General features: G+C 38.6%; 1 protein-coding gene across 1 annotated transcript; it reads left to right on the forward strand.

Moving 5' to 3' along the window:
* Positions 1–61: 61 nt before the first annotated feature.
* tbx15 (T-box transcription factor 15) lies at positions 62–26,932 on the forward strand. The gene is made up of 8 exons (XM_077536113.1): positions 62–473; positions 3,983–4,229; positions 7,152–7,253; positions 12,760–12,931; positions 17,147–17,314; positions 17,384–17,448; positions 20,907–21,004; positions 24,023–26,932. Exons 1-8 carry the CDS (start codon positions 239–241, stop codon positions 24,844–24,846), a joined length of 1,911 nt encoding a protein of 636 aa, XP_077392239.1. The 5' UTR covers positions 62–238; the 3' UTR covers positions 24,847–26,932.
* The last annotated feature ends 382 nt before the right edge of the window (positions 26,933–27,314 follow it).

A 27,314-nucleotide genomic window follows, 5' to 3' on the forward strand; every position in this document is an offset into this window, starting at 1 on the left:
CCGCCCACTACGTGGAAAAAAAGCGGCTGTGCAGGCGTCCGATCAATCAGAGGCGATTCCTTCCGCCCAGTACTCACTCCACCACCATGGCGGCCGAGACGGGAAGCTCCACGCAGCGCTCCTCCGCGTCCTTCTCCTTTTGAGGGCTGGATTACTTTTCGTTCGGGACTCATTTTTTGGGGGCAAGTCGCGGTGTGGACCGAGCGGGCGTTTCGCTTCGCTTCTCTCCGTTCCCGACATGAGTGAGAGGAGGCGTTCGGCCGCCGCTCTGAGCTCGCGAGCACACGCCTTCTCCGTGGAAGCGCTCATCGGCTCCAGCAAGAAGCGGAAACTCCGGGCGGCAGCAGCAGCCGCCGCAGCAGCAGCAGCAGCCGCCGGTGTGGCTTGGGACCACCACAAGGACGACCACCACCACGACGACGACGACGAACTCCACTTGGACGACCCCGCGCACTGCCTCGACATGGAGCCTGGTCAGTGCGCATGCTCGCAACAACACACGCCAACTTCGTCTTCTTCTTTTCCTTTTGTTGTTTTGTTTTAGTTTTAACAAGTCTGTTGAAACGCTGAATTTACCGGAGACCAACTTTTCGCCCCGGTACGTGAAGGCAGCACGGATCGCCGTGCACGTCCGCGAAAGATTGGTGGTGGGTCCGCGGGAACGCGCGTGCGAAAACTATTTTTTTTTTTTTTTTTTTTTTTTTTTTTAACTCCGTTTGTTGTTGTTGTTTAATCAAAATATCCATATAGCCTATACCGGTATTATCAAAATGACAGAAAGTTATCCTGTTAAATTAGATCAGTCATTGAAATGTAGTTTTTAGTTATTATTAGTTGTAGTAGTAGTAGTAGTAGTATAATTATTAGTCGTCAAGTCATCTTTATTTATATAGCACTTTCAAACAGCCTTATAGCTGTCGTTATTATTATTTTTGTTATTATTATTGTTGTTATTATTATTGTTATTTACATTGATGAACGCATAAGATGTAGTGCCAGAATCTTCAGTGGCACCATACATAAATGTCATTATGTCATATGGATTTAAGAAAATGGCAAAAAAAAGTTTTTAGTACAGCTTTAATGTAGGGACAAAATATTGAGGATATTTTGTGAAAATATTTACAAACAAACAAAAAAACGATGAAAGGAAAATTTAACAAACTGGTTTAGAAAGCTGTTAGGGTATCGTTAATAATTAAAACAATTTTGAAGTTTTTACGTTGCCAGCGTGCACGATCCATCAAGTGTCCGAAAGTGTGGCAGCATTTTTATTTATTTTTTTTTTTTTTTTTGCATGCAATGAACTTGAGCCATGTTGTTTACAAAACCTGCACAAACACGGTAATATCCCCCAATTGTGATGTAATATAATATGTACCTCATTAAAATTATAGTACTATGTTTGAAACGACACAATGGTCATTCTAAAATAGTTTTTAATCACATCAGTTCAGGTTCCAAGACGGAAACGTTGTAAAAATATTCATGTCAAATAAAAATAATGCAAAAAAAAAAAGGTTATTAACATCGTTTTTTGTTTTTTTTAAACAACCTCCGAAATGTCAATATTTTATTAAGAATGTGAAGGAGGAAAAAAAAATAAAAAAATCCACAAAATATTTTGAAAATGCTTCGTAAAAATGTGACGTAAAAAAATAACATCGTCTCAGAAAATAATCAACATTGTTTAGATTTAAAAAAAAAAGAAAAAGAAAATGTAATGTAATCAGAAATCAATTTTTAAATGCATTTTAACGCAAGGGCGCTTCATGTCAAACATGTTCAATTAAGGTTGTAATATTTGTGCACATATTGAAACATTCAAGAAAATATGCTTAGTGTTTAATCACTAAATCTAAAAAACCCGAGCTTTTATTATTATTATTATTATTATTATTATTATTGCTATCGTTGCAATATTTCATGCACGTGATGCATCGGACGACAGCATAAAAAAATGAAATGTCGAAAGGTGTTTTTGAAATCCCGTCAGGAAGTCGAAAGTATGTTGCGCTCTCAACTTTCCACAAAAGCTGAGCTGACAAAATCAATTATGTATTTATTTATGTATTTATTTCATCCTCTTTCCTTTGCAAGCCTCCGCATGCAGCGGCCGTTCGAGCTGCTGGTGGCCGGCGGCGGAGCCTCTTCGCCGGCCTCCCTCCTGCATGTTTCGCGCTGCTCCCGACTGCTCCAAAGAAAATTCGTCTCAACTCATTATTATTATTATTATTATTATTTAGTAGCCCAACGCACATATTCCAAATCAACAAGTACATTGTTTTATACTATCTGTCACACCACACGCGCATTCAGGAAAGAAACTCTGTGCGCGTGCGCGTGTTTGTTTTTCATTCTCGGAAGAAGGTAAAAATAAGCCGACAAATTGTCACTTTTTGAAGGAAGAAGTGATCATGTCATGTTTTCATCCGTTTGCTTCATTAAGTAGGCCACGAAAAATTTTGCCACCAATTAAGCACAGTCTGCAGAATGCAATAAACAGCATATAGATGACTTTAAAGCCACCACATAATGATAATGATTATGATTATGATTATGATTATGATGATGATGATGATAATAAATGTTTCAAACTAAATGTTACCCCAAAAAGCACGTTCTCCAAAAACCTAATTTCCAGAGGAGGAAAATGTTTTGTTGGTTGAAATTGAACAAAAAGTTCCAGCACAAAAACCTTCCCGTGCATTTACAATTGTCTGCACAAAAATCTGACACTTGACTGGCGCTTGCACCCAAAAACAACCAAAAAATAAATAAAAAAATTGCAAAGCTGTTTGGGTTAAACGGGGACAACATCAACAACATTTCTGTGTTGTGACTTTTGTCAAGTCATTCCAACTTTATTTTTTAGAGCACCTCCAACATGCATGCTAAAAAATAAAAAATAAAAAAATGGCTAAACAAAATCCCTCCTGCACAATTTGGCGCACTAATAAAGTATATGAAATTATAATATATCTAATATTTTATAATTATAATTCCTCCAGATGTGAAAACCATTTGGCGGACAAATTATTGATTGGCATAATGAGCGTCTTGCTTGATCGCGAAGAGTATGTACCTAATAAAGTGGCCGGTGTATGTGCGCGTGCGCAAAATTGTGGCATCCACAATTTGTGACGTTTCGTGCCCGGGCGGGGTATGACGTCACAGGTGGAATAAATGTTAATGACGCTAATGAGAAAGTTAAAAAAAAAAGAAAGAAAAAGGTGAAGGTGTGTTAAGTTAAGCAAGTTAAGCAATTGAAGCTGCTCGCGTCTGCTCAGGTGGCTATGACGTCATCACGCTCTGCTTAGTCCAATTTTGCGAATTTGTCACTATAGTCTGGGAATAAATATTTGTTTTTCTTTTGCTCATTTTTCATTCTCTTAAAAAAAAATCTTCAATTTTGTATTAGTTATGTATACATTTGGAAATTACATTGGTGTGTGTGTGTGGGTGGTGACTGACGTCATTTTTTTAATCGCCATTTCCCCCGTTTTTAAAAAAAATTTAATTCGCGATAATATGGTTTTAAATATGACGTGTCATCATGCGTCATTTATTTATTAACACGTGAAATGAATTTAAAAAGTACCCTTTTTTTCCACTTTTAGTCTTTTTAAGATGAATATTGATATAATAAAACTATCAGCAATTAAAGTTGCACATGGGAGACGCCCACATTTCACAATTGGACATTTTTCACCGCAACTTATCAAATGCTTATTTTGATTAAAGCACAAAAACATTTGATTGCATCAAGTCAATTGGGATGCTAACATCAAATAACATAATATGATTGTATTGAGGCGAATAGATGACGTCATTTCAGTATTTTAGCGGCATTTAGTATTTATTTTTTTCCTCACGGCGTGCAAGTTTCGCCAAATTTTCCTCGCGTTATCGTGACGTCACAGTGAGACGCGAACAACTTTGAAAACAAACAAAAAGTCCAACTTGTTCCTCGCTTGTGCAGATTCGGAGGCGAGTCCCGATTCGGACGGTTCCGAGCTGCACGCCGAGAGGACGTCGTGCTCGTTCGGCGAGCTGCCGGCGGCCGAGGCCTCCTCTTTGGCGGCCTCCTCCCTGGCCGCGGCCTCCGTTTCGGCGCCTTCCGCCTGCAGCGCGTCCATGGACGAGATCCACGTGGAGCTGCAGTGCGCTGACCTCTGGAAGAGATTCCACGACATCGGAACCGAGATGATCATCACCAAGGCCGGCAGGTAGGAACATCATCATCATCATCATCATCATCATCATACTAAATCTCGCAAAAGACCCTATATTTGGTCGAGAAAAGAAGGCGAAAAATCACATTTGAATATGGTTTATAATGTGCAAGTACAGTATGTTATTTAAAAAATATATATATTTTTGTGGTTTAAATAAATGAATGCAAATTTGGACTAAAGCTTGTTTTAAACTCAAATACGAAAGATGGCTGTATGTGAAATGATTCTAAATTTCCACGTGGTTCATTTTCAGAAGTTTCTAATATCCTGTATTTTATTTTTATTAGACATTTTGATGTTTTTTTTCCATTGTAGTTAAATGGTTGTTTTAAACACTATTTAAAATTAAATGTACAATTTTCTAGTTCTCAATCAATAAAGTATTTGGTTATTTCTATATTTATGTGACTGCTGCCCGCAAAGCAGTAGCGAAAAACAACGCTGCTTAATTTATTTGGCTACTATCACGTGACAGCAGTGCCCACCCACGTGACGTCAGCGTTAACGCAACTTGTTTATTAAAATAAAATAACGAACATTTTCTTATTTTCTTTAACGTTTTTATCTTGATTGGCTTTATTTTTGTAATATTTTAAATGAACTTTTGGAATATAATGCACATGGATGCAATATGTATTTAGTTTTCAGAAGTCACGCTTGAGCACATATCTTGTACAAAAACAGTACGCATGTTTTATTTTGGAGATGACATTATTTTAAAACTGCATAAATCTGTGATGCGCGCATATGTACTTTTTACATTCCTTTAAATCTGTGATGAAAATAGGACATTTTCATATATATTTTGTTGAGCATGTAAATAGAAAAAGTCCAGAAATTTCGGTCCAACTGGATGCGCAATCTGACCTGCAGCAACAAATATGATAGTTGTTCGCAATATTTTGACCATGTCCCATAGCTGGATGTCTTGACGTAACAGAGGTGTACCTAATGAAGTGGCCACTTGTGACTTCCTGACTTTTTTTTGGCTTTTCTCTCTCGTGCGACTTTTTTTTTCTTATTATTCATTTGGTTTCGCCTCATGAAACATGTATTTTTTTAATATATAGTTTTATGCCTTTCCATCTTTTTTTTTCTCACGTGATAAGAAGAAACGGAGACGTCAGGGCTTATTATTTTTATTTTATTATTTTATTTTTTTCAATTCCAATTCCGAAGTGAAGGCTGTAAAACAGCGGCGTGTCTGCGTCCAGCTGCGATGACGTCATCGCGGAATTGAAATGAACTCAGCGGCCCTCGTGAGATCATTCCAAACGTTTATTGATCCCGCATACTCATCGCTTTTTCTCAACATGTGCTGATTTTTTTTTTTTTTTTTTTTTTTTTTTTGTAGTCGAAAAACAACGCTGCTTAATTTATTTGGCTACTATCACGTGACAGCAGTGCCCACCCACGTGACGTCAGCGTTAACGCAACTTGTCCCATTGGCTTGCCGTTTTTTGTACAAAGTGAAGCTATGTGTTCTTTTTAGACACATAAAAGGGAAAAATAAGTGAAAGAAGGTTTTTTTTGTTTGTTCATTACATTTCAACAGTTTATCAAAATAATACTGACTTCATAAAGGTGGACAACGTTTGGACTGAGAAAACAAAAAATCATGCTAGTATGTAACAGGAATCGCAGGTTGTGTTTTTTTCATCTATCAGAATGTGGCTTAATAAAGTTAAGTGCAATAAAAACATCTCCAAATGTTTTTTTTTTTTTTTTTTTTTTTTTTTTTTTAGCTTGTCAATTGTCGAGAACAATTCACTGTCGGTAATGTATCGTTACGACAATTGTTTTTTGTTTTTTTTGTTTTTTTAACCAATAAAGTAATTTGAGACAACACAACTGTTGAGAGTAAATCACTCTTATTAAGTGAGAAAATCGCTGACAGTATTACTAATATTTGAAGTGAGAAAACGGCAGTATCGGAATAGCCACACGATTCAACACAAAGAAGTCAACCAATGTTTTTGTTTACAACTTCCTTCCCTTTGTTTTGTTTTTCTGCACACCCATAATTGGTCGCCATTTTCTGGGTGGACGATTTGTTGAGAGCAAATTCGAGTTCACCGATTTTACTGCCGTCAAGACAAAACACTCAAAATGAAGTCAAAAAGTCAAAAAGAAAAGTAAAAGGCCAAATAATTTGGAATGTTGAGTAATAATTGGAGTAAGAAACATATGGTGACAAATGACGTGTCGGAATCCAAAAAGTTTTTCATTGCAATAACAATACCAAGAATTGTTTTCATTTTCCCACTCCATGCAAACATATAATTAGTTTCGGTTAATTCATAATCGTTTTTTGTTTGAAGTCAATTGCGAATGAACTGCTTTGATCAATAAAGAAAATGAGAAAATGGTGGACACCATAATTGCGCTTCAAGCTAACATTGCAGCATTCGATCGATTAAAGGACGTGACTTGGCGATACTATTTGGAGTGAGCAAAAAAATATGAGCGGGCACATTTTCTTCTTTGTGTTTTTGCGTCGTCATTTGCTGATGAGCGTTTTTGCTGTCGCGATCGAGTGCAATCATAACAAACCACATAAACGTGTTTTCTTTTATTGCTCTCGACACAATGCGAAGCCCAAAACGCCTTGCGGTTGACTTTTTTTTTTTTCCCATTGTTTCGTGCGCTCTCCGATTGTTGAGGGGAAAGTTTATTGTCGCCCGGGCAACCCGCCAAAAGGGAGTGTGACAAAATGACAATGATGCAAAATAGTGCTTCACAAATAATGCAGCGGGAAAACATCAAAGATTTTTTTTTTCAATAGCGCATCCTAATGTGCTGCTAGTTTGATCAGTTGTAAAGAAATGTATTAATTTCTCTGCGTCCTAATTTTTCTCACTGCTTGCTGTTTTTTTTTTTTTTTTTTTTTTTTTTTTTTTTTTTCGCCATCAGGAGGATGTTTCCCGCCATGCGAGTGAAGATCGCCGGCCTGGACCCTCACCAGCAGTACTACATCGCCATGGACATCGTGCCCGTGGACAACAAACGATATCGGTGAGCCAGAACGATTATGATGGAATTCAGAAAAAAGTGATGAGCTCAAATCGGACACAATTTCGTGATCGTAACTTTTTAGCATTTGAATGAATGTCACGGAAATAGCGCGATAACAAGAGAATATAGCTGCGTAATGATTGAGTCGTCTTTGATGTGAAATCGTAAGTCAAAAATCTTTAGAAGTTCTTCTCCATCAAAGACGGACATGCCATTTTTCATATCGCAAATATTATTATTATTATTATTATTTTATTATTATTATTATTATTATTATTATTATTACAAACACGTAAAGTTTGAATATCATCGGAATCGAACAGTGCACTTTGTTTTTGCGCACATCAAAATGTCAGAATTCTGTCATGATGTCATAATAATGTACAATAAAAATGTATATATCACTGGTTAGCTACATCATTTGTTTCAGTAAAAAATAAAAAATAAATAAAAAAACAAAACAGAAAATTATGATTTATTGTTTATTAAATTGTCACTTTGACAACTTGGCTACAAAAATGGCTACAAAAGAACATTTTGTTTTTTGAGATGTTCAACAAGCATATTGTGACTTTTCACAAAAAATGTGACGTCATTTTCGCAATACAATTCCTTTCGAATACAAATACAATACAATACAAAAACGTCAAAAACATCAAAATGTCCGAATTCTGTCATGATGTCATAATGTTCGCATAATTGCTTCGCCAGGGATTCAACTTTATTGTATTATTAAAAAATTGATATATTATATTAGCTACATTGTTTTTTTTAGTAAAACGTAAAAAAAAAAAATTAAATACAGAAAAAGATGAAATATTGTTTATTTAATTTGTCGGTTTGACAACTTGGCTCCAAAAATAGCTGTAAAAAGAACATTTTGTTTTTTGAGATGTTCAACAAGCATATTTGTGACTTTTCACAAAAATTTCGACATCATTTTCGCAATACAATTCCTTTTGAAAACAAATACAATACAAATACTTCCATCACATTTTTTGGGGGGAAATGACTTTTTTTTTTTTTTTTTTTTTGCGGATTTTTTTCCCCCCGAGAATAAATTTATATTATGAGAAGTTAATGGACTTTATTCTCAAGACTTTTGAGTTTTTCGCAAAAAAGTTTGTCACGTTCTGCATTAGGAAACCTAAAACACGAACAAATTCCTTTTGCCCAAATGATTGCAATCATGTTGCTTTTTGTTTGGATTCAAGTTGTAATAATACGCCAATAAAATCAGATTTTCTTGAAGGACAAAAATCAATCCCACAAAGATTTTGAATGTCGTAGTATTTGAACAGTTCAAGGTACGTAAAGTTGAAAAAGCGTTTTTGTTGTTTGTGGACTTTGTTGGATGTGCTAGTCCATCATGTTGACACGCTATTGCTAGCGCTAGCGCTAGCCAAGCGCTGGCTTCCCCGCATGCAGATGAATGTTAGCTGGCCGCCAATTGTTAAACGTGTGGGCCGTTCGCCGGCTTTCTCCCGTCATTTGCGCTGTGGCGGCGGCGTGATGGATGGCTCCGGGAACTGGACCAGACTTTTGGCTTCAAGTCTTTTTAGCCCAGCCTGAAATGTGCGCCGGCATTCAAATGTATTCTTCACATCCAGGCGGCCGCAAGTCCCGCCGGCTGAGACACAAACAACTCCGGCAGGGGAAAAAAAAAAAAAAAAAAAAAAAAGTAGGACTAAGTCTATCACAGACATCAATGACGTTCAACTTAGATGATTTTCACAAGGATGGAACTTAGTTTTTTTGTGTGTTTTTTTTTTTGGTAGTATTTTTAACGTGAGGACTGAAAGAAGTGATAGCCCACTTTTCGAAGTTTTTGTTTTGTTTTGTTTTTTTGCTTGAATCAAATTGAAGTGATTGTGCTGTTAAGTGAAATATGAACAAGTCAAAACCGGATGTTCTTGTTGTCAATTGGTATCATTTACTTGCGATGGCGAAGTGAACCGTAGCGACATTAGCATCTGTTCACCGCACATCAAATGATTAAGCTAGCACGGTGCAGAAACGGGCATCACGTACTGAAAACAAAAAGTGACCCTGCTTCATATTTGTTATACTGTCCTGTATTACCTTCTTTTTTTTTTTTTTTTATTGAAGTACAAAAACATGGCGGGTTTGTAGACTGTAGTTGCGGAATCCTGCACACTCCACAGCATTTCGGTCATGTCGCTTGGGGATGAAAATCTGTGCAATCTGATTGGTTGCGTTAAGTAAATTCTTCTTCTGTGATTATGGGTGGAGTTTGGATTGGGAACGTAAAAGCACGCGTTTACGCAACAAATCAAACATTTTCTTGTTTGGTTGCGTTTGAATCCTGTAAGTTATTGTACTCTTATTAAGTGCAATACAAATAAGTCAAAGAATTATGAAAAAATTTTTGACAGTCAATCTTTACTTTACTTTTAAGACATGCAAAAACCCAAGAGAGAGTGGCAGGCAGAAGGATGGAAATTAGCAGGAGGATAGAAATTGGCGTACATTTTTAGTATTAGCTGATCTAATATAACTGATATATATAACTGATATAATAATTGTATTAGTGGAGTTTGGATTGGGAACATAATAGCACATGTTTACGCAACAAATCGAATATTTTCTTGTTTGGTTGCGTTTGAATTCAATAATTTAGCGTCCTCTTATTAAGTGCAATAAGAACAAGTTATAGAACTAAAGTGCAATTTCTGTTCAAATTGCGTGGGAATACTGAATGCTAAGATTTCAATGCATGTGGAATGCTCATGAAGTCAATTAAGAGATAAATGATGAAATTATGACCTCCTGGTTACTGGACACTGCACGTTACCAACTGTGCCACCGAGCAGTATCAAACACCTGGTAATGATGGTAAGTTATATGTACGGAAGCGGGCGTGGAAAGTGAGACTTAGAAAACGTTCAATGTCTGTCCCATTGAAAATGAATGGGGAAAAGTTTGATATTTAACATTAAATTGTGTGAATACTGTAAGTAATGTAGAATCAGACGATATATACCCCGGGAGGCGTGAATTTTTGAAGCAAGTTGAAATTTGAACAGTGTAAATCAGAAGTACTATGCGGGAGTTGTTACATGGCAAAAAAAAATTGTGGAGAATAAAAATCACAACATATCCCACAATTCTTACAAAGGTTTTGACACGCAAACCTTACTGTTAAGACATGCAAATTCGAGAGAGGATAGAAATTGGCGCAATCTGCTTTGATCTTCCATCGAAAACGTATTTATTTTTTTTAAATTATTCTTCTATTTGGAGTGAGAAACATAACAGCACATTTTGTTGCAACAAATGTTCCATCTTGTCTTTGATCGTGTTTGTTTCCACAAAATGATTGCGCTGTTATTAAGTGCAAAATGCATGAAAACCGCTGAAATCTGATTGGTTTCTTTTTTCTTTTTTTTCTTTTTTGTGCGTGTGGGGAAAAAAAATTGCTTTTCCTTCCGTGAAATTTGCTTGAGAATAGTTGTAGCACACTTTTGTGTCACATATTATAATTGTCTTCTTTAATCGTGTTTCATTACTTGAAATAAGAAAAGGTTTCAAAATGATTACCGTACGTTTGACGCTCCATTTTGTTTTAATTGCGGTTACATTCAGTTCAAGTGATTTTGATAGCTTTTCTGTTCACGAATTGACTTGAATGTTCTTGTGGGGGGAAAAAAAGCATCAAATATTTCGAAATGATGAACAATGTTTAGACGACGAAAAGTAATAGCACGAATCTCCGCAAGAACCGTCAAGTGATTGTGCAATTGCGATTACCAATGGACATACCGACTTGCGTTTTTTTTGTCCTTCAACTGCTTTCCTAAACGTGTAAACGTGGCAACTGACAGTGAACGTCGCTCATCGCCAGCATTTTCATTTCAAATCGTTCTCCATGAGTCAGCGTCTTTCCCCCAAAAAAACCTCATTGTCGTTTTTCTTGTGCTTTCATGGCAACAATTAAAAGTGTTGACAGTGGTGAAACTATTTGCAGAAGTCGTTGACGTCTCTAATCTGTATAATCGGACGCATAATATATAGCGCGACTCCTACTCTGGGCAACACGTGCATACAAGCTAGCTGCCCGACCCACCGCAGTTTTTTCTTTTTTAAATTTCGTTTTATTTTTCGTCGCCTCAATCGAAACCGCTGACGTACGGTACAGATTTATGACTTCTTATTCTTTTTTCGCAACGACTTTCAACTGTGAGAAAACGCACAAAGGGCGTCAACGGCAGCGATGGACATAAACACGTCAAAATGCATTTATGCCATCTAGTGGTTGAAATAATTACAACCAGGCCAAAGTAGCAACGTGAGATTGCGGCAACCATAAAAACAAAACAAAAACAACAAAAAAAACCTAAGATGATGTTGGAAAAACAGAATATACTTATAGTCAAACATCTGCATCAATAATAAGTACCAATAATAAGTTTGTTTTTTTTTATTTTATTTTATTTTTTTTTCTTTTTTTTATGGAAATAAAATTAATAAATTAGTGTAATTTTCTATTAAAATTGAATAAAAACATATGAACAGTCAATTTAGGTCAATAATTGTAGAAATGAATAAATGATAAAGGTAAATGAGGAAGTAGGAAAATAAATTAAGTAAAAGCACAATTAAGTAAACAAATGTTCAATTTGCAAGAAAATATGAATAAAGTTGACATTAAATCTAAAAAAATATACGTAAATGTTGATTTTTTTAAAAATTATATATATATATATATATATATATATATATATATATATATATATACACACATATATTTACATATATATACATATATACGTGTCACGTTGAATTCAAATCATCTGGTCAAATGATCAAGATGATGATTAACTGTTGGAAATGGAAAAAACAAAAACATCTTTTCATGTTTGGAAGTCAATGACGACGTCCGTGAGCAAACGTAGCATTCAAACGACACGCATGCTTTGTCGCTACAAATTGCTAACACAATTTTAGCCTCACAAAATGTCCGCATGGGAATATTGCTCAATTATCTTCATGGTTGAATTCTGAATCTAACTGAAACAGCAGCACCAACCCAGGGCTGTCAAAAATGACAATAAATGCCTCCCTCAACTGTACACATCCATATTTTTTTTAAACAGTAAAAATATGGGCTAATCACTGTAATTATGTTTCACATTAGCTTCTGAGTCCATTTGTCGCTAACCTAAACAACAACAGCAGCACCTACCGAGGTCCCTCAAATAGATCCACATCAGTAAAAAATATTGTCCGCTCGCTATAATTAATATTCTTACCTGGACATGAGAAACATAACTACTGAATCCATCTGTAGCTAACATGAAAAGCAGCTCCTATACGGAGGCATGTAAGAAATGAATGACTCTTTCAAATATGTCCATTTGTTGCTAATATAAATGGCGGTGCCTAAAAATGAATGCCTCCCTCAAATAAACCCCAAAAAATTGAAGTGCGTTGCTACCCAAACCAGCAGCCCCGTAGCAATTTGACCTTTTGTGTGCATGTGCAGGTACGTGTACCACAGCTCCAAGTGGATGGTGGCGGGCAATGCGGACTCGCCGGTGCCCCCGCGGGTCTACATCCACCCGGACTCGCTGGCGTCGGGCGACACCTGGATGCGGCAGGTGGTCAGCTTCGACAAGCTCAAGCTCACCAACAACGAGCTGGACGACCAAGGACACGTAAGCCAACCGCAAAAGTCGCGGCTAACAGCCAATCGGTTTGCCGGCTTTGGTCATGTGACGTTTTTGGATGCCATTTATAGTCCACGGCAAGTTTTAATTATTAAGGATTGGACAATTAATTATAGTATCTAATTTGAATTTTATTTAGATTTTCTTTCTTTTTTTTTTTTAAATGTAATTAAGCTTGAGTGAATGTAATCTTCTCCATGATTTGGATAATTATTAAATATTAATTAATTAATTAATTAATTAATAATTGTATTGTTTTGAATGCTAATATAATTAATATTGTTATTAATTCTTATTATTAATGATTGGACAATTAGGGAGGATTGTATGTAATTTAAACTTTATTTTGATTTTTTTTAAAATATAATTCAACTTGAAGAATGAATGTAATCTCTTCCATGATTTGGATAATTAATGATTAATTCTTAAATAATTAATTAATTAATTAATCATTATTATTTAATTATTTTATTATGAATATTAATATAACAATAATAATAATGATAAGGATCATTTCTAATAATAATAATAATAATAATAATAATAATAATAATTATTATTATTATTATTATTATTAATGATGATTGGACAATTAAGTATTGTAAATGTAACTTTATTTTTATTTAAAAAAAAAAAGTCATTCAACTTGAAGAACGAATGTAGTAATCTTCTCCATGATTTTCTGACATTTCCCAAATATGTCATTTCACTGACGATAATGAGTTGTCGATTTTTGCTTGATTGTCTGGCGACTTTGGGGCATCGAGCGCGGTGGCGACGGCGCCACCACCTGTCGCTTTTGGCGCCGGCATCACAGCTTTTTTATTTTTATTTTCGGCTATTGTCTGCGTTGCGCTGGCCGTTTGCCGGCGGTCCAGCTGCCACATGAAAGGCAAACATCAGTCGGGAGCCTTTAAGCGCCTTTGAGTGCGAACAAGGACGAGCGCTCGTCCTCTGGATGATCCCCGCCCGCGCTTGATACATGTGCCGCAAATATGCTTCACTAAAAACATTGGGACGCGCGAAACCCGACGACGTTTGGGTTGCCGCTTTTCGGCCATATTCGAAAGTGACGTTAAGCCCCCTGGCCAGTAGTTGGCGCTATACCGCGGCCGGCTAACACTCGCACCTGCGTCATGTCAACATCTGTTTGTCCTTACATGTACGCGCGCATAAACGTGTCTGTCCGTTCACATATTGCAAGCATCTGTCTTGACTCGCACACGCCGGTCTATTCATGTAACATGCATCAGCAAAACATCCGTCTGTCCGTTCGCATGTCTGTCTGTCCTTTCACGTACGCTCAAAATGGAAACATCTGTCATATGTTGTTGTGATACGAGACCAGTTTAGGGCGTGTCTTGTCTTTTTACAGGAAGCTTTATTTTTGTTTTTATTAGTTTTTGTATTAGTTATAGTTTTTTTTTTTTTTTAATACAATGAGCATTTGTCGAGTTTTTTTTTTTTTTAAATACAATGAGCATTTGTCGAGTTTTCTTTTTTTTTTAATACAATGAGCATTTGTCAAGTTTTCTTTTTTTTTTTTTAATACGAGCATTTGTTGAGTTTTTTTTTTAATACAATGAGCATTTGTCGAGTTTTTTTTTTTTAATACAATGAGCTTTTGTCGAGTTTTTTTTTTTTTTTAATAAAACTAGGATTTGTCGCGTTTTTTCTTTTTTAAAATACAAACATTTGTCGAGTTTTTTCTTCTTTTTTTTTAAAAAATACAAACATTTGTCGAGTTTTTTCTTCTTTTTTTTTAAAAAATACAATCATTTGTCGAGATTTTTCTTTTTTTAAATACTATGGTTTGTCGAGTTTTTTTTTAATTAAATACAATCATTTGAGTTGTTTCTTTTTTTTTAATACAATGAGCATTTGTCAAGTTTTTTTCTTTTTTTTTTTTTATAAATACAATGAGCATTTTTCAAGTACACGAAGGTCACTAAGTATTACGTAATAAAGTTAATTAAAATTCCCAAAAGACTGTAAGTCCAAACAGTAGTACCAAAATCAATCAACCCCAAACGCTGACAATTGATAATATTGACAAAAACAACAATGAATGCATGTCTTTCATATCGAGGTAAGAATGATAATTACAGTGAGCGATCAATATTTTTACTGATGGGGATCTATTTGAGGGACCTCGGTAGGTGCTTCTGTTTAGGTTAGCGACAAATGGACTCAGAAGCTAATGTGAAACATAGAGTGACTAGTTTTTGCTATTACCATAGTAGTTGGTTTTAGAAACATTTTTCATTTCATAATTTCATAAACAATTTTTTTTAAATGTGACATCAAGTAAGTCCTCCTGAACAGTAGTTGGCGATATACTGTGGCAGTTTTCTACATGTGCATGATTAGCCACTTTAATATGACCTCATGTAGCTCGCCTATCAAGTCACATTTAGTTTAGAGTGCGCCCCCCCCCCCCCTCCCCCCCCATCTGCCCTTAAAGGGAGTGTGAAGGTTTTGGTTTTCTGACTTGCGACTAATCAGGAGCAGACCAAAGTCCCGTACACGGTCCCGAGAGAAAACAATCCCATGATGTCATCAAGGAGGTCACAGCAGCGCGCTCTGCATGGGAAATCAAAAGGGGGGAGCGTTCACCAGGATCACTCATATATTTCCCGGAAAGTTTAATGATCCCGTACACACTACGCTCCGGTACCAAGGCACAGCTGCACATCATCCGTCATCCACACTTGTTTTGCTTCTGACAATCGATTTTTTTTTTGTGTGTTTTTTTGTTTTTTTTAAATTTTGTTGCATCAAAAGTCCCGTACACGCTACACTCTGGAGTCATGGTGGGAGGGAAGCCCATTGTTGGGATTTCCCTCCCTCAAATGATCCATCACTCCATGTCGTTTTGGATCTGATATTCATTTTTAGTTTGGTTGAAATCTTTAAAAAAAAAACAAAAAAAAACTTGTGTCAACAATCCCCTACGTGCTACACTGGAGCATCCTATGGAGAAGAATTTGTGTCCCTTCTTGGCAAGTGTTCACTTGATGTTTCTTAAATGCTTTAAGGTGTTGTATTTAGTTGAGTTAAAACCTAATAATTGTGTTCTATTAATGATCCCGTTCACACTACACTCTGACATTCTGATAGGAGAATGCATGATAGCTGTTGGTATTTTTCCTCACTGGTTATTCATTACACTCTTGTAACAATCGCATTGCTTTTATGTTTAGTTGAAATGTGAAAATATCAATAGTCCCCTACGCACTACACTTTGGTGGGAGAGAAGGCCATTTTTGGTATATGCAGATCCTACATTAATTCATATTGTTTAGTTCAAAATCAATTTATAGTTTTTAGCTCGGTTGAAACATAAAAATGTGTTGTATTAATAATCCTCAACACACTACTTCTCTACATTTTCTCCTGATCCTTTTTCTTTCTTTTTTTTTTTTTTTTAATATTTTAGCAATCATTTTGGTTCTGTTAAATCTTATAAATGTCCTTCTATTAAGGATCCCATACGCATTATACAGTTATAGGGAGAATTTACATTTATTCTTTGCATTTTTTACTCAAATGTGTTTTGATTGTTATTGTTTTTTATTTACAAAGTTGTTGAAAGCTAAAAATGTTGTTTTTACAGTCCCGCACACACTACCATCTGGTTTCCTTGTGGGGTAATATAAACTCAAAGCTTGGTTCTGATCATAGTTTTTGGCTCAGTTGAAACTTAGCAATATGTGTCCGTATTAATGATCCCGTACGCACTATACTTGGTGGAAGAATTGACGACCGTCCTCTATATTTTTCCGCACTCTTCACTTAATGTTGTTTTGGTTCTGACAGTCATTTTGAGTCGAGTGAAATCTTAAAAACGGTATTGTATTAACAGTCCCGTGCACGCCACACTCTCTGCTTTCCTTGTGTTGTAATATAAACTCAAGTCATCTTGTATTTCATGATAACTTCAAGTTATATTGGTTCTGATCATAGTTTTTGGCTCAGTTGAAACTGAACAATGTGTGTCCGTATTAATGATCCCATACGCACTACACTTGGTGGAAGAATTGACGACCGTCCTCTATACTTTTCCACACCCTTCACTTCATGTTGTTTTTCTTCTGACAATCCGTTTTGAGTCGAGTAAAATCTTCAAAACGGTGTTGTATTAACATATTCCCGTACACGCTAAACTCTGAGCGAAAGTGTTTTCTTGCCGTTTCCGCGCAGATCATCCTTCACTCCATGCACAAGTACCAACCTCGCGTTCACGTCATCCGCAAGGACTTCAGCAGCGAGCTGTCGCCCAACAAGCCGGTCCCCGCCGGCGAGGGCGTCAAGACCTTCAGCTTTCCCGAGACCGTTTTTACCACCGTCACCGCCTACCAGAACCAGCAGGTACCGTCCCGTCCCCTTCAGCACAAGTTTATGCTGCATTCACCCACCCCACCGGCTTTTTCTCTGCAGATCACCAGACTAAAGATCGACCGGAACCCCTTTGCCAAAGGTTTTCGGGATTCTGGCAGAAACAGGTGCGTCGCTACTGTTTTTGCGCTCTTGGGGTGTGTGAAATGGAATTGTGGAGAATCCGGGACATGGCTTTGAAGTTTTACATTTGACACACTGAGTATGTTGAATGCTATCGTCACTGTCTGAGAATTATTTTTGACACTGGTGTCATCTAATTGCTGGACTAACAGGATGGGGTGTATTTGTGTGAAAGTTTCTAACAGAAATTATCGTTCACACCTTACACACTTGTTTCTTGAACCTTGCGTCTGACAACTATTTGAGGCTGAAGATGTCATCTACTTCTGATTGTGGCTGGCCTAGTCTCTGTGTGAAATGTGACCATGAAAATCTGGGACCCCTGACACTCTTTTCTTCCACCTTGTTGCGTTGAATGCAGCTGTGTGAAAAGGTATCGTGAAAACCCGGGACCAGGTTGTTACACACCTCAAGCATCACAATCTGACATCTATTTTCATGTTGGTGTTATCCAATGTTTGATTGTGGAATGCAGTGTCTGTGTGAAACAATATAGACAGAGTAAAACCGAGACATGGGTGTTAAACTTTACACCTGACACGCCTGATACTTTTCTGTTGAAAGCCAATGCTGCAACTATTTTGCATGTCACAACAGATGTGGACGTCATGAAATTACCTGATTGTGGGATTCCTTGTCTCTGTGTGAAAGGGTAGAGCAGAAGCTTAGCGGTATGAACTTAACAGCTCAACTCATTCTCCGATTTTGCTCCTGTTGTGTTGACAATTTTTTGACAGGTACTTTGTATGTACTGCCACACACACTGACACAGTCTCTCTGCGTGAAATGGTATTCTAAAAATCCGGGACCGGTGTTTTTAAACTTCACAACTGACACTCATTTCTCCCATCTGGATTGTTTTGAAAGCCATTATTGAGGACGTCGCTGAATTATCTTTCTTGCGGAACGCCATATCTCTGTGTGAAAGGGTATATCACACCCTACCCTTCACCTCTCCCTCCCCCCCGTTACGTTGAAGCGATTGTCACCATTTTATACGTGGAGATGCTGACACTGACCTTATCTGCGTGAAAAGCTCTGCGTGAAACTGGCTACTGTTTGTGAGCAACGCAAGTTCAAAGGTCAAACAAATCCCATTTGATTAGCGCATATTTGTAAGAAATGAAAATCCTGACTGGGCCGATTTTGTTGGCTTCTGTTGTTCTTGTCGTTCCATCAGTGGTGACATCATACCCCCCCCCCCCCCTTTTTTTTTTGTCTTTCTTTGAATCAGCATGTTGGAGGGATGGGGGTGGTGGGGGGGCGGGGGGTTGAACATGAAAGCAGCCCCTTGTCATCTGGTCCGAATTATTGGCGGCGCGGACATCTTTTTTTGCTTTTCAGACAATAGACTTTGTGATTTATGGCCAAGTGTTAAAAGCAACAACAAAAAAAGAGCAACATGAGAAGATAACGCCGACTCGATGCTGGCGCGAAAATCGTCCAAATGAAAGAAGGAGATGGCGTCTTCCCGCCATGTTGACTTGACGTGCGACAAATTTCAACCTGACCCAAATATTCCCCAGCAAATTTCACAAATATGCCAAAAAAAAAAAAAATTCCTACAAATATTAAAGCCACTAACAATTATATGGCAATATTTGAAATCAAATTCAAATGTAAACAAACTAAAATAGCCGGCAGTTTTTCCAAGGCCAATTAGCGTTGGCGCTAACAGGAAGTGTTTACCTTGAAGTAATGGTTTGCCGGGAGTAAATGACGCTCGTCGCAGCGGTTTGCTTTCACGCAGATTTATGGAGCACCGTAAAAACCCCTTTTAAACAGCTCAGGTTTCCTCCTGCGAGCGAAACGTTTTTTGTTTTTTTTATTTTCTCCCGACGCGCGAGACGCTTCCGCTGCTTGCAGCTCATCGTTGCGATAGCTTTCAGTTTACTGCTGACATTTCCTCTCCAGTTTCCTTTTAGCGTTACGCGTGACAACTGAGCGTGATTTAGGCCAGGCAGGCCTGCTGCTCCTAGCGAGAGCTTACTAGCGTTAGCGTTAGCCTGTGAGTCTCTCATGACATCAAATCCCCAGGATTTTTTTCTTTTTCTTGAACTGTGACAACTAAAGGCATGTTGTTAATTAGCATTAAAATTTAGATTAATTCATGATTTTGAAACGTAAATTGATTTTGATTGTGTTAGTGGTTTGGTCAATAACATATCAGAAAATTGTCAAAAATGTTGCTGATTGTTTTCCAAGAGTCAAAACAGATATTGCCAAAATGTCTTACTTGGATTCAACAACAATTCTGCGTTGAATGGACCGCCACAGAAATCACAACATTATTCACTTTTGTGGGGCTCAACTTAACAAAGAATACGTTTGGCATATTTGAGGAGGAACATTACGCCTTCCTTCCTTCCTTTCTTGCTTCGTTTCTTGCTTCGTTCGTTCGTTCGTTCCTTCCTTCCTTTCTTTCTTTCTTTCTTTCTTTCTTTCTTTCTTTTTCCTTTCTTCCTTCATTTCGTTTTCTTTCTTCCTTCATTTCTTTGTTTCTTTCCTTCTCTTTCTTTCTTCCTTGCTTTTTCATTTCATTCTTCTTTCTTTCCTTCCTTAGTTCCTTCCTTCCTTCCCTCCTTCCTTCCTTCCTCCTTCCCTTTTCTTTCTTTCTTTCTTTCTTTCTTTCTTTCTTTCTCCTTCCTTCCTTCCTTCCTTCCTTCCTTCCTTCCTTTTTTTTTCTTCCTTCCTTCCTTCCTTCCTTCCTTCCTTCCTTCCTTCCTTCCTTCCTTCCTTCCTTCCTCTCTGTGTAACACTCGTTCACACGCGCTGCTAAAAAGTTGGTAGACTGAAAGAAGCCAACCGGCAAAACTTGTTACTTAGCCTGGCCTCACGATGTCCACTTTTTCTAAAGAAATTATTATTATTAGTAGTAGTATTAATATTAAATCAAATCAGATATCACCCTCTAAGTCAATAATATTTTCTTCGCAACCAATCAGAGGCTAGCAGACTGTTTAGCTGAACCAATCAGAGGATGGAATAATTCTAACAAATCCAATTGATTAAAACACATTGATTTCAGTGGTGTGTATGCGTGTTTTCGATGGCAACACAGAAAAAGCTGAAATTCGATTGGACAAAATGGGAAAAAAAATGAAGCCACAAACGTTGAAAGACGATTTGTGAGCGTATGATAAAGACGCAGCTCAGTTGAGGATTAGCGCGACTAACTGCGCTACGTCAGTTGACATCACACCTGCGCGGCGCTTGCTGAGTGTTGAGCTAACTTATTAGCATAGCTAAGGCAAAGCGGCTTTATCTTCTCGAGCGCATTTCATAACCAAGGTTAACAGTACAACATTTAAAAGCATTTACAAACAAAAAATATTTCACAGTAAAAAGACATGAAAAGTAGCTTACCAAAAGAACATCCATTAGCATTAGCCCAGCTAGCATGTAGCTTGATGTTTTGTTTGTGTTGTGTGTTGCGGTTCAGGACGGGCCTGGAGGCCATCATGGAGACGTACGCGTTCTGGAGGCCGCCGGTGAGGACGCTCACCTTTGAGGATTTCACCAACATGCAGAAGCAGCAAGGTGACTTGACGCGTTTGCACGATGGCCGCCTTCGCTCGTCTTGCTAGTTCGCTGCCTTCTGCTTCATGAAGTTTTCATATTTACTTGAAAATGAGACCAATTGCATTGTTTTGACACTTAAAAAAGTTCAGACGAATGAAGATATTTTTCATTTAATTTTGTATTTGTGATGTTAGTGGGGGGAGGGAGGGTTCTAAAATTTGCAGTTTTCCGGATGCACAAAACGTTTTCCACTGCTTTCTTGCCAAATTGGTAAAAAAAATAAAATAAAATGTCATTCAGATCTTTTCGTGGAAAAAAGGGAAATTTCCACCACTTTCTTTTCTTCATCTTTGTTTTTTTTTTTTGTTTTTTTTTACCACTACCACCTTTGACATGAGTCTAAAAAAATATATTTTCTAAGATTCTTCTGGGGGGAAAAAAATTGCACAGTTATCATTTTATCACCATGTTAAAAAGCAATAATAATAATAATAATAATAATAATTTCCTCATCACATTCAACTCCTAAGTTCCCAAATGATTGACAGCTTTCCTAGAAAATATTTCCTAATTTTCTCGCCACATGAAAAATGTGCAATGTGTGGTTTGTATTATTCTGAGCCTTTTTCATTCCCTGGCCAAATTTACTTGGCCCACAAACTTTTATGGCCTCATGATCCCACAATTGAATGATGAATAGTACATATAGTCATGTCTTCTCATTTTGGAATCATGACAATTTTTGGTGGAAATCTTTATTTTTTAATTTCCCCCCCCCCGAACGAAACGGTTCCCGCTTGGTTCATGGCAGTGGTTTTCCATCATTAACTATTGCAAAAAACTCCTTGGTGGAGGTAACAATTCTCCCTCCCGGCATCAGCGCCACGCAAGTCACCCGATCTGGCCTCCCGACACAGTGTGATCGTCGTCATGGCGACCCGGCTCGCCTGACGTCGCAGTGGGACATCATATTTATCGTTGAGCAAATTTTTATTTTTTTTTCCCCCTTCCGCTGGAATCTCCCCCAAGTCCTTGGAAACAAAGGAAAACATGACTTCACATATATTTCACGCGTATGCACCCCCCGCCCCACAGCCAGCACCATTTGTCCCCATGAGGCATTTGCCGCATGTCATTATTTCAATTGAAAAAGTGTGCAGGCTAATGCTAGGCGCTAACGCAGCCGTCTTCGTCTTTATTTAGACCAATCGACACAAAAGGGTTTGGAGAGTCACGTTCAACAATTCATCAACAAAGACGATCGTGACAAAAAAGAAAAAGTTGCTCAGTGTGAGCCGAGTGTTGTCATGGTTACGTCGTGAAACAGGAAGTGAAAACCTACCAAAATAAAAACTTGTTGGGGATTCACAGATTTTTATTTGGGTCCATTTATGCTGCGATTTTTGTCCTATTTTATTTTTATTTTTTTTATATTTGAGTAAATAAAAACAGCTCTTTCTTTTATTCAATAAACTTGAGTTGAGTTGAGAACACAATCTAATTGCATGTTTAAACAAAATATAAAATATTTGATAAATTAACTCATTTGTTCCGAAAAACGTATCTATATGTTTGTTTTTTATGCTAGAGTGGCTTTGATGCAGCCTCTGACATGAAGAGGTTACTTAAAGCAATGGTAGTTATTAAAAAAAAAACGGCCAGCAGGTGGCAGCGGAATATAAGAGATCAACCATGGCCATCTTGCAACAAGCTCCTTTTTGTGTCACCAGGAATGTGAATATTGATGAAACTTAGCTGTATTCTAATGCTAAATACTACATAACAGAAACAGATACAAATATACTCTTTTTTTTTTTTTTTTTCTTCCTGATGAAAGAAGAGACTCTAATCTTTCTTTTTTGGTAGGTTCCATGTTTTGATAGAACACAATATTCTGTGGAGTGGACCTTGCAAAATCAGTCCAAAATCCAGTAAAACAGCCGGGAGCGAAGGGGGTTGCTTTAGTCAACATGGCTGCCAGTCATTGAGTTAAGAAATGTGTAATATAAGCTTAAAAAATGTTGGATTTTTTTTTCTTCTTTTAATTCTTCTTAGCAAGTCAGTGTGCTATCAGTGTTGAGCGAGTTTTAGAACACCCCGTTACTCATGCTGGCAATAGTGCAAAATCGCAAAACTTGTTCACATAACGTGGGTCCATTCTAACAAAACAGGAAGTAGCAGCCCACCAAAATAAAATCAGTCAAAGTGCTGAACGTCATCGTCCTTCTATCAAGTGTTTTGTGGGGGGGGGACAAAGCCAAAGAAAACGCAAAACTAGACGTTTTCCTTTTGATGTTGGTTGAAATGAGGAAGAGAAAAAAATTGTCGGAAAACCAACGAAACAAAACAGGAAGTAGCAAAAGTCAACACAATAAAATTGCTGCCATTTTCTGACTGCTTGAATGAAGATAATTAGTCAAAGAGGATGACAAAAATCTGAGATTTATTGTTGAGAGAATTTCACAATTGGCTCCAAACACTCACTCGATTATGAATCGATTAGTTGAATAATTGATTAACCTGGCAATAGCCAGATTGATCATGTGATTCACTCGAGAGTTCTTCACATTATTAGTCCGGGACTGCACCACGGTGATTTGCTTGGGAAGGGTGGGACATTCTGTACAATACGTTGAGCTGATTGGATGATGCGGCATCTTTGTTTTTACCAATCACGGCAACGGATGAAAGCATCGTCTTTGGTCTCATCCTCAACAAAAAACAAAAACAAAACTTGAACGTCTTTACCATATAAAAATGCATGAAACGCCTCTCGCTGTTCAACATTCAGCACTTCCTGGTTTCATCACTGCTGCATGTCCTGCCCACACACACACAATCTCGCTCTGTGATTGGTGGAAATCAACGATTCCCATCGAGTCCCTTGCATGATTTGGTTTTCATCCTCAATGGCCTCTTTTGCGGATTGTGGGGCACATCTGCGAGTGTAACCGGCGCCATCGGCGCGAAAGGCATCAGCATGTACCACGATGCCACCACCGCGGTGCTCAAATGTGCCGTTTTGTGTGTGTTCAGGCGGCAGCACAGGCACGTCCCCGACCACGTCCAGCACGGGCACGCCGTCCCCCTCCGGGGCTGGCCACCTCCTGTCCCCGTCCTGCTCGCCGCCCGCCTTCCACCTGGCGCCCAACGCCTTCAACGTGGGCTGCCGCGAGAGCCAACTATGCAACCTGGGCCTGCCCGAGTACCCGCCGTGTGCCCGCGGCAATGTGGCGGCGCTGCAGGGCTACGGCGGCCTGGCCGACGGCTCCTACGGACGCCTGGCGGCGGCGGCATCGGGTGGAGGCTCCGCCCCGCCCCCCTCCGCCGATTCCTTCCTGCCGCAGAGGACTTCCTCCTTGATGGGCATGCAGGGCGGAGCTTCCGCCGTTTCCGGCAAAATGGATGCCTACGGCGGGCAGCTGGGCTCCTTCCCCGCCTCGCAGCTGCAGTACGTGATGCAGGCGGGTGGCGGCGGCGGCTCCGGGGGCACCTCGGCCACCGCCCCGCCGTCCGGATCCTCGCCGTCGTCGGCCCACATGTTCGCCGGCGGCCATCACCACGTGCAGCAGGGCTCCTACAACGCCTTCTCGCTGCACAACCCTTACAACTTGTACGGATACAACTTCCCCGCCTCGCCCCGCCTGGCCGCCAGCCCCGACAAGCCCCAGGGGGCGGGGCTGCTGTGCTCCTCCTCCCCGTCGGGCGCCTTCGCCGAGCGCCAGTACCTGTCCAACGGCAACGTGGACGCCATGCACATGATGGGCAACGGCAGCGGCGGCGGCCAGCAGCAGGGCGCCGCCCCCTGCGACGGTCGCCAGTACGCCGCCCACTCCCAGATGTCTATGCACATGGTGTAGAGACACGAGGGTGGGGTTGGGTTGTGGGCGGGGCAGCATTATGCTGACACCAATTCGGAACATGTGAATTTTTTTTGGGTTGACCTTTTCAAAAAAGGATAGCAGCTTGTGAATGCGCCCTCACTGACCTGTATATATGACTGGATAGTCCATATGCGCCAGTTCAAGCCGATGACAGGGCGGCCATCTTGTTACTCCCATCTCGCGAGTACTCTACTGTATAAACTAGGGGTGTGAATTGCCTGTTAGCTGACAATTCGATTCGTATCACGATTCATAGGTCACGATACGATTCGATACCGATTTTTTTTTTTTTTTCAAATTTAGAAAATCCTAATCAGTAAACGTGTACATGTACACTGTAATATTTGTATGAAAATGTATTTATCTGAAACGTCAGTCTAACTGTTAGCCGCTGTATTTAACAGGTTGCAATCTGTTTCATGTTTGAACAGCATTGAAATAAAATATTAAGGCTTAATATTCTATTAATATAACATTCTTCCATGCTTAACGTGTGAACCCTCACCCTAAGAATGATGTTTTGTTGAATATTTTCATAAAAACTGGTTTAAATATCGATTCGGCCGCATATTGAATTGATTCAAGAATTGCGTGCTGTAATATTGCGATATATTGCCGAATCGATTTTTCTTTTTAAATTAATTTATTTTTAAACCCTTGTATAAACTATATGGTATACGTACAGATGAGATATAGAGCTCATAGGCAGTTAGTATAAGGCCGGAGTGCTCACTATACTTTAACAAGTAAAATAAATAAATAAATAGATAAATAAATAAATAATAATTTAATTGCTCAGTTCCCCAATATTAGATTTGGCAGAGGCACCTTTTCTTGAATTACAGAATTATTTAATTCAAAAAAATATACGAGTTTCCTCCTATACTAAACATCAAGCATATAATTTATACATTTATGTAAGGCAAGTTGTAAAATGTCTGAAGTCTTAAATTGAAAACATCATAAATGATGCTGTTTCTACTAAGTACTGTCTCAAATGTTATCCAATTTGGATCCTGTAAATGTATCGGATGGTATGACAAAAAAACGTTTCTTGGGAGGAGCAATATGGCGGCCTCGTGACCTCAGAAGTCTCTGCCTATACGCTATCCAGTCATATAATATAGATCAGTGATGCGCCCCCTCTTCTTAAAAAGGCCTTCATGGGGGTACTGCTATTTAAATGTTTTTTTTGTTTGTTTTTTGTTTTTTTTTGGAGGAGGCAGCAGGGATGACGAGGATTTGTGGGGATGGTGGCGGCATCGTGGGCGCTGTTGGATTTGGCGACTCAGGTGGTTAAAAGGGATACTTGACTCAATGAGCCATTTAGAGCAGTAAAAAGTGAATATTTTGTCCAGAATTAATTTTGTTTTTCTTGTACAATGAATAACTTTAAAAACATTTTTTCCACTTGCTGTCGACTGCTGATGACATCACCTGTTCTGAGAAAGTCAGTAACGACCAATTATGCCTCACCTGTTTTCTGGGTTTGGTCAGCAAACTAAGCCATGATTGATGGTTACCTACTTCTTCAGCACAGGTGATGTCATCATCAGGCGACAGCAAGTAGAAAAATGACTTTTTAAAGGTGTTAATTGTACATGGAAAAATAATGAAGTTATCAAATTCATTCTGGACAAATTATGAACTTTTCACTGCTGAAAATTGTTCAATGAGTCAAGTTTAATTGGATTTCATAATTTGCGTCGCCCTTCCTCGTACCCCAACGTGGTGAGATTCGAAGCATTTCTGATGGGATTCGGGGACACGGCGTGTCGTTCGCGTTGCCACCCCAAAGAAATGTCCCTTGACAGACTGATGCCGTCGCCATTTTAGCGTGAATGATGTCTTTTAGCACAATAATGGCGAATGCAATCAATAAGCTTAAACGTGTGAAGTTATCAGCAATAGCGAAGCAGGTTGCTCAGGTGTGTGTTTTTGTGGTATTTAAGTGCTGAGCAGTACCATCGTTCTTATACAAATGGGTGATATAGCAAAAAAAAAAAAAATGTTTTTTGTGCAAATGTACATAAAAAAGTGCCAAGCACGTAAAAAAGTTCAATAAATGTTTTAATTCATGTACATCTTTGAATAGTTTTCGTTTCCTTTTTTTGTGTGACGAAAGCGGAAGTCAGGTTAACGTGAACTTTATTGCTAGCACAACAGAATTTCATTGGTGTCTGTTTGACACATGTGACATAATAATGTATCATACTGACTACCTTTGCCGGACGCTAGTGGCCAAAGTGGGCAGTACAGATGTCAAATCCAGGTTTAAAAAAAAAACAAAAAAAAAAAACCTTGCCACAGTTTGACTTTCGCCAACAGGCGCTTGCACTCAACCGGCGCGTAAACAAGTTCTTCCCTTCCGGTTACTTGTCGGACATGTTGCCGCCCGACTTAAAAGTCGCCCACCAGGAACGTCAACCGCGAAGGAAAACGGA

Source organism: Festucalex cinctus, chromosome 11 (genome assembly GCF_051991245.1).
Source record: "Festucalex cinctus isolate MCC-2025b chromosome 11, RoL_Fcin_1.0, whole genome shotgun sequence".
NCBI lineage: Eukaryota > Metazoa > Chordata > Actinopteri > Syngnathiformes > Syngnathidae > Festucalex > Festucalex cinctus.

Excerpts from the sequence above, each read along its gene's own strand:
- tbx15 (XM_077536113.1), top strand. The coding sequence starts at position 239 with ATGAGTGAGAGGAGGCGTTCGGCCGCCGCTCTGAGCTCGCGAGCACAC. Across the intron at positions 4,230-7,151 it reads ATCATCACCAAGGCCGGCAG|GAGGATGTTTCCCGCCATGC; the intron begins GTAGGAACATCA and ends TTTCGCCATCAG. Across the intron at positions 7,254-12,759 it reads GTGGACAACAAACGATATCG|GTACGTGTACCACAGCTCCA; the intron begins GTGAGCCAGAAC and ends GTGCATGTGCAG.